This window comes from Trachymyrmex septentrionalis, unplaced genomic scaffold, assembly GCF_001594115.1.
Source record: "Trachymyrmex septentrionalis isolate Tsep2-gDNA-1 unplaced genomic scaffold, Tsep1.0 scaffold76, whole genome shotgun sequence".
Classification (NCBI taxonomy): Eukaryota; Metazoa; Arthropoda; class Insecta; order Hymenoptera; family Formicidae; genus Trachymyrmex; species Trachymyrmex septentrionalis.
Window position 1 is genome coordinate 277,366 of NW_017305947.1, and position 5,293 is coordinate 282,658.

The window sequence follows — 5,293 nt, forward strand, 5'->3', positions numbered from 1 at the left end:
ACACACACACACACACACACACACACACACACACACACACACACACACACACACACACACATATATATATAGAAATGATATAATTTGCAATTCGGTGGAATGCAGCATGCCGACTAGCGATCGTAGACGAGAATGCATTGGTTATATATAGGGTGTTTTGCACGTGAAAAAAACTACGGAAAAAAGAAACGGATCAATACACAGCCACAAGTTACAAATTTTTTTTAACATGCGTTTGAATAAATTTAATGAATGGCATAACAGATGATTTACGAAATTCTTTACAATATTTATCCCCGTCTAACGAAGCTGGCACGATAATCAATAATATTTGTCTCCTATTTCTGCATTATTTCTATAATAATCCGCATATAAAAATTACTTTAATAATAATATTGTTTTATTATAATTATTTTGTATAATGTTCCAATGTTACTTTATGTTACATTTGCATAAAGAGAGATAAGTATAAGAGACTCGCATTTGATAATAACTTTCAAATATCAACGAAAGAAATATTTCTTTCCATAAAACGCATCGATAACGAATATTTATCAGACCTTAAAAACATAACGCAATTGCTCTCGTTTAAAATCCACATTTTTTTTTATAAATCTCTGTTAGCGATGTAGATACTCGAAAGTTGTTGCGAACATTTGATTCTCATACAAAAACTTTCTATACAGAGTTAATGCTACGCCGCGGAGCGAGTAGTGTATATCGGGAAACTAAACTGGATACTTGTCAACCGTCCAAACTCACTTTGCCTCCGCACGACTTTTACAAAAGTTGTATCAAGCCGAAACTGATCGCCATGAGAATTACGTATCTGGCCTGATCCATACTACATATATCACCCTGTATATCATTTTATGTACTGTCATATCGTGACGTAGATTGGGCACTGCTGTCACTTGTCATGTGAAGCGATAGATGCACGTGATTAGCATCGTGTTATGTAACTCATATCCGATTTCACTGACAGGATATATACTCGTATATTCGAAAATGAAGATTTTACCGTGTGTCGCTAGCGCATGACGAGAGAATCTCCTTTGTCAAAAGGAATTTCCCCACATAGCACAAAAGTCGATAGCGTGGAACATTCCAGCAATATTGCAGGAACGTTATAGAATTGTTGCAGTAATGCTGGAATGTTCTGTGCTTGCCATGTATCTTTTTGGTGAAAACGGATATATGTAAAGTCTATCAGTATTTATTGTTAGTACATTGTGATATGAAATGTCTCGACCTCTTACTATAGATCAAATGCCAAAATGTTAGATTATAATGATAAGTACTCGCTCAGCAAAAATAAAAGATATCTTCCTCGTACTAAAATGTTCTTTATTCAGTATCTGATACAAATATAACGTACAGTATTAATATCTTTGATCAATCACTACTTTTTCGTGACATTGATCTTATATCATCTCATTACGTTTTGTATCACATTCAGCTTATCATTATCATCTTCATTATTATGTAGCACTCTAGCATTATGAATAATGTAGTTTAAGATAAAATTTCATTTGATAACGGAACTTATAGAAATCGAATTTCTTTTATTCGATACTTATTTTCAAGAAACGCGTCATTTGTGCAAATTGAGACGAATCAAGATAAATGAGAATTGAAAAAATTAAAAGAAAATTAAGTCTAATATTTTTACAATGATGATTTTTTTGTTCGTTATATACACTGAGAGAAAAATATAGTAATATCAATTATAAATATGGCAACTATATAAATTTTATATGAATTAATGTATATAATTAAATAAACTATTTACGGTTGTGTAGGAGCTCCTGACAAGAAAACACCGTTTTCTTGTTTCCAATAAAAGGCTTAACTTCAGGAACGCACATTTACAAAGCTTTATTTTTTGAGCGTAATGGTTTTACAAAACAACTTCAAATGTAACATATTAATCAATAACTCCGTCGTCAAAGCGCACTTTCGCATCTATTATAGTTTCACAACATACGTTGTTTTAAACCGCGGATAGTTTATAATATTTTCTACAACTCCTATAGCTGTAATGATTATGAAATAGTTTACTATATGCACATTAATTCTACATAAAACTTATATAGTTGTCACTTTTATAATTACCACTACTATGTATTTTTCTTTTCTCCGGATATAATATAAGTGTGCCATCTTCATTCTAACTGATCGATTAACTAGAGACGTCCGGAGAGACGCTGTTAGCGCTATTTGTGTCATTCTATCTTCATCGTTTATCAAACATAAAACAAAAATAGAACGACACAAAAATGCACTAAACCCAAATATGATAAAAGCAAGATTTCTTTTGTTCTGTATCTAATGGATTATCTGTCGTTAGCGCATGAAACTGTCTGAAAAGAGATCGTGATACGTAATGTCTGTTTAAAGCAACTATATGGTTCTTGCAGCATCCAAGCGTTGTTCGCCGAACGCCTATAAATTTTCGGAGCTCTCACACTTCTTTCTTTTTTAGAGCGACAGATAAGCGTTAACCTGACCATTTACTGACCCAGAATTATCTGTCGCAGGATAAGGGTGGAGCATATGGAACGACAACTGGCCAATCTAACCGGGCTCGTGCAGAAGGCACTGACACACGCGCCGCACACCAGCCCTTCGCCGCGAGAGTACTTGCAAGTCCCACCGGGACGTGATCCTTACGCGAGAGCAGCAGGTACGTGTCCAGTAAAATCTCTGATCTCGTTTCCTCCCCCAAATTTCTTTCCGTACCTTCGATTTCGCTTTCACGATAACGTCGTTTATCACGGTTTTTCGTATCGACGTAAGAAGGCTCGTCTCAAACGTAGCGAGAATAATTTGTTAAGAAAAAGTTTGTTTAGTTTTACCAGGAGTAGCGAATTATAATTATTCTCATTACTTTTAAGACAAGCCGCGTAAATAATACCGTTATAGTTTCTCTTGAGAGGTCTGATCTGAATAAAGACGATCGATTTAGCTGTTTAGTGATGCCACCTCGTTCATTCCCTTTCAACGCTTATTTTACGGAAAGTTTTAGAGCGCAATTCACTTAATTCACTAAGATAGTTTCAGCTAAGAAGCATACGAGACTGCTAGACACCTCATATAAAGTAGTAGTCTCTACTAACATTCATCTTGTTCGTTTCATCCGTGCCTGTTCATCTATTCATCTTCATCGACTCTGACATCTTGTAACCACGGTTCTAGTAACAATATCATGCCGCAAATACATTTTAGAATCAATAGTCGATAGATATTGAGAACAAGGCGGCTACGTCGAGTTCTTTTTTTCTAGGACTGCTATTTTTACTATATACTCTAAACAATTACAAATATTATATAAAAAACTTGTGAAAATTATAATTTCGAGAAAAATTGAATTTTCTCATATTATTAGAAACTGCAGAAACAAAATGAGACATAGCGCTGAAACATAGAAATAAATATAATATCAGAAATGTCCAGTATATTGATACAAAAAGTAGGCAATAGTTTTTGATTGTTTATGTCACATTGTATTTTCGGCTTGTGACAAACGTCGTGGCCGCCTTTTAGATAAGTCAAGATTCGCTAAAACACAACTTTAGATATAAACGTGCATACGTATACATATGTGTTGCATACATACATGCAGATATACATATATATTAGAAGAATTTATGCCGTGAGCTTTACGCGCCAGTAACAATATGCCATTATTTGTAGCCAGCGTAATTAGAAAATGGAATTAACGAAATTAGAGAACATTAGAGTATCACTTAGCAATATTTTCAGTGATATTAACTGTAATTTTATTAGAGTAATATAGAACGGAATAAAACGCTTTTGCAAAAAATAACAAATTAAATAATGTTCGAAGTGCAAATTTTTTCTGCTCGATTGTTATGAAATAAAAATAAAGCAGTAATTTTATGTAAATTCTCTCGATAAATATATTAAAAGAAAGAATCACTTGTTAATTTCTTAATGTATAATAACGGATCCCGCAAGAAATTGTCTCAGCCAGAATTTTGTCTAATAATTTTGCCAATTGAGCAAGACTACGATCGTGATTGACTTTTCTCAGCGAGCTTTGTTTCGAGTTTAAATACGCACGCTGGCAAATATTTTCGCGTAACAAGCTCGGAAAGCCGCTTCCGAGGATACTGAGTCTGGTTGAATTCGACGGCATATAGTTGCGGTGTAGTCTCACGGACTGAACTCTCCTAAAACCCTGCTGTACAACTGCTTTGTTATTCCGACTAACGCACACACCAGGCGCCGGGGACGAGTTCGACAAACACTCTAGCTCCAGCTCTGCCTCACTGCCAGGTGTGTCTCTCATCTTCTTCTATCTTCTATTCACCTCCGAATCACTGTATAACCGCTACTTATATATTTACATACGTTAATCTTTATATATATATAAAACATACAGATATTACAGTTTTTCTCTATTTTTATATATTATATATATTTCTATATATATTTAACGTTGTCTCTACCTTTATTGCTGTTAATAAAACGCGTGTCCTTTAAAATTCAAGTGTCTCAACCTGCCGTTACAGATGACTCGTACTTAAGGACTGACGTTAAACCGCCAAAATTAGGCAAAGGTGCGCTTCAATATGTATACGTTTCTTTTATGTATGCACTTTTGCGAATGTTCGCCGCATTATCGCCTTTTATCTCTTGCGTTGTCATCGTTGCACGTCTCGCACACACATCCGTGCCGTATTTTCTCTTCTCGCTCGTACGGTCCTAATTTCATGGATATTTCATCAATAAATTTCAATAGCATCAATATTTTCAACTTTTCGTTAAGTCTGCTCATTTGCAATTGTTCTCTTTCTCTATTATTTTGCTTGTTATATTTATAATCAAATCGTTTTTTGATAACTTCTTTTTTATTTCCCGTGGGCTGAAATGCCATGTTAAAAAAGAGTACTATTGTTCAATTTATAATACGTTATGGCTATTCGTAGTCGATTTTTATGTCTAAGACTGTCTTAAATACAGATGCAATCACAGAGGTGATAGCATCTTAAGACGTTACTTAAGATCAGCGTCGTATTTAAACAATGTGCTGAGTAGACTATTCAAGTTCAGTAAATTTGAGAAGAAAATTTGTTTTAGTTGAACGTTGAGATAATGTTGTTCATAAATAATTTAAAGTCACTAGATAGAAAGATTAAATTTACTTTCTAATGTTATTATGTGAAATATACTTATTATTTTATTAATTTTTTTTCTAATGTTATTGTGAAGTATACTTATTATTTTATTAATTTGTGCATTTTGTATGCTTTTTGCTTTTTTTTTT

At 33.8% G+C, this 5,293-nt stretch overlaps 1 protein-coding gene across 12 annotated transcripts in view; it reads left to right on the plus strand.

Annotated features, from left to right (window-relative positions):
• The window catches only part of LOC108754112 (coiled-coil domain-containing protein AGAP005037), a 105,344-nt gene that overhangs the window by 71,010 nt on the left and 29,041 nt on the right, over window positions 1-5,293 (plus strand). For 5 of the 12 annotated variants that reach the window (XM_018496176.1, XM_018496181.1, XM_018496180.1 and 2 more), the window contains 3 exons: window positions 2,541-2,686; window positions 4,249-4,302; window positions 4,518-4,586. In XM_018496176.1, the coding sequence (XP_018351678.1) occupies window positions 2,541-2,686; window positions 4,249-4,302; window positions 4,518-4,586 (269 nt within the window). The remainder of the gene's footprint in view (window positions 1-2,540; window positions 2,687-4,248; window positions 4,303-4,517; window positions 4,587-5,293) is intronic. The other 7 variants (XM_018496178.1, XM_018496182.1, XM_018496185.1 and 4 more) reach the window with 4 other exon arrangements.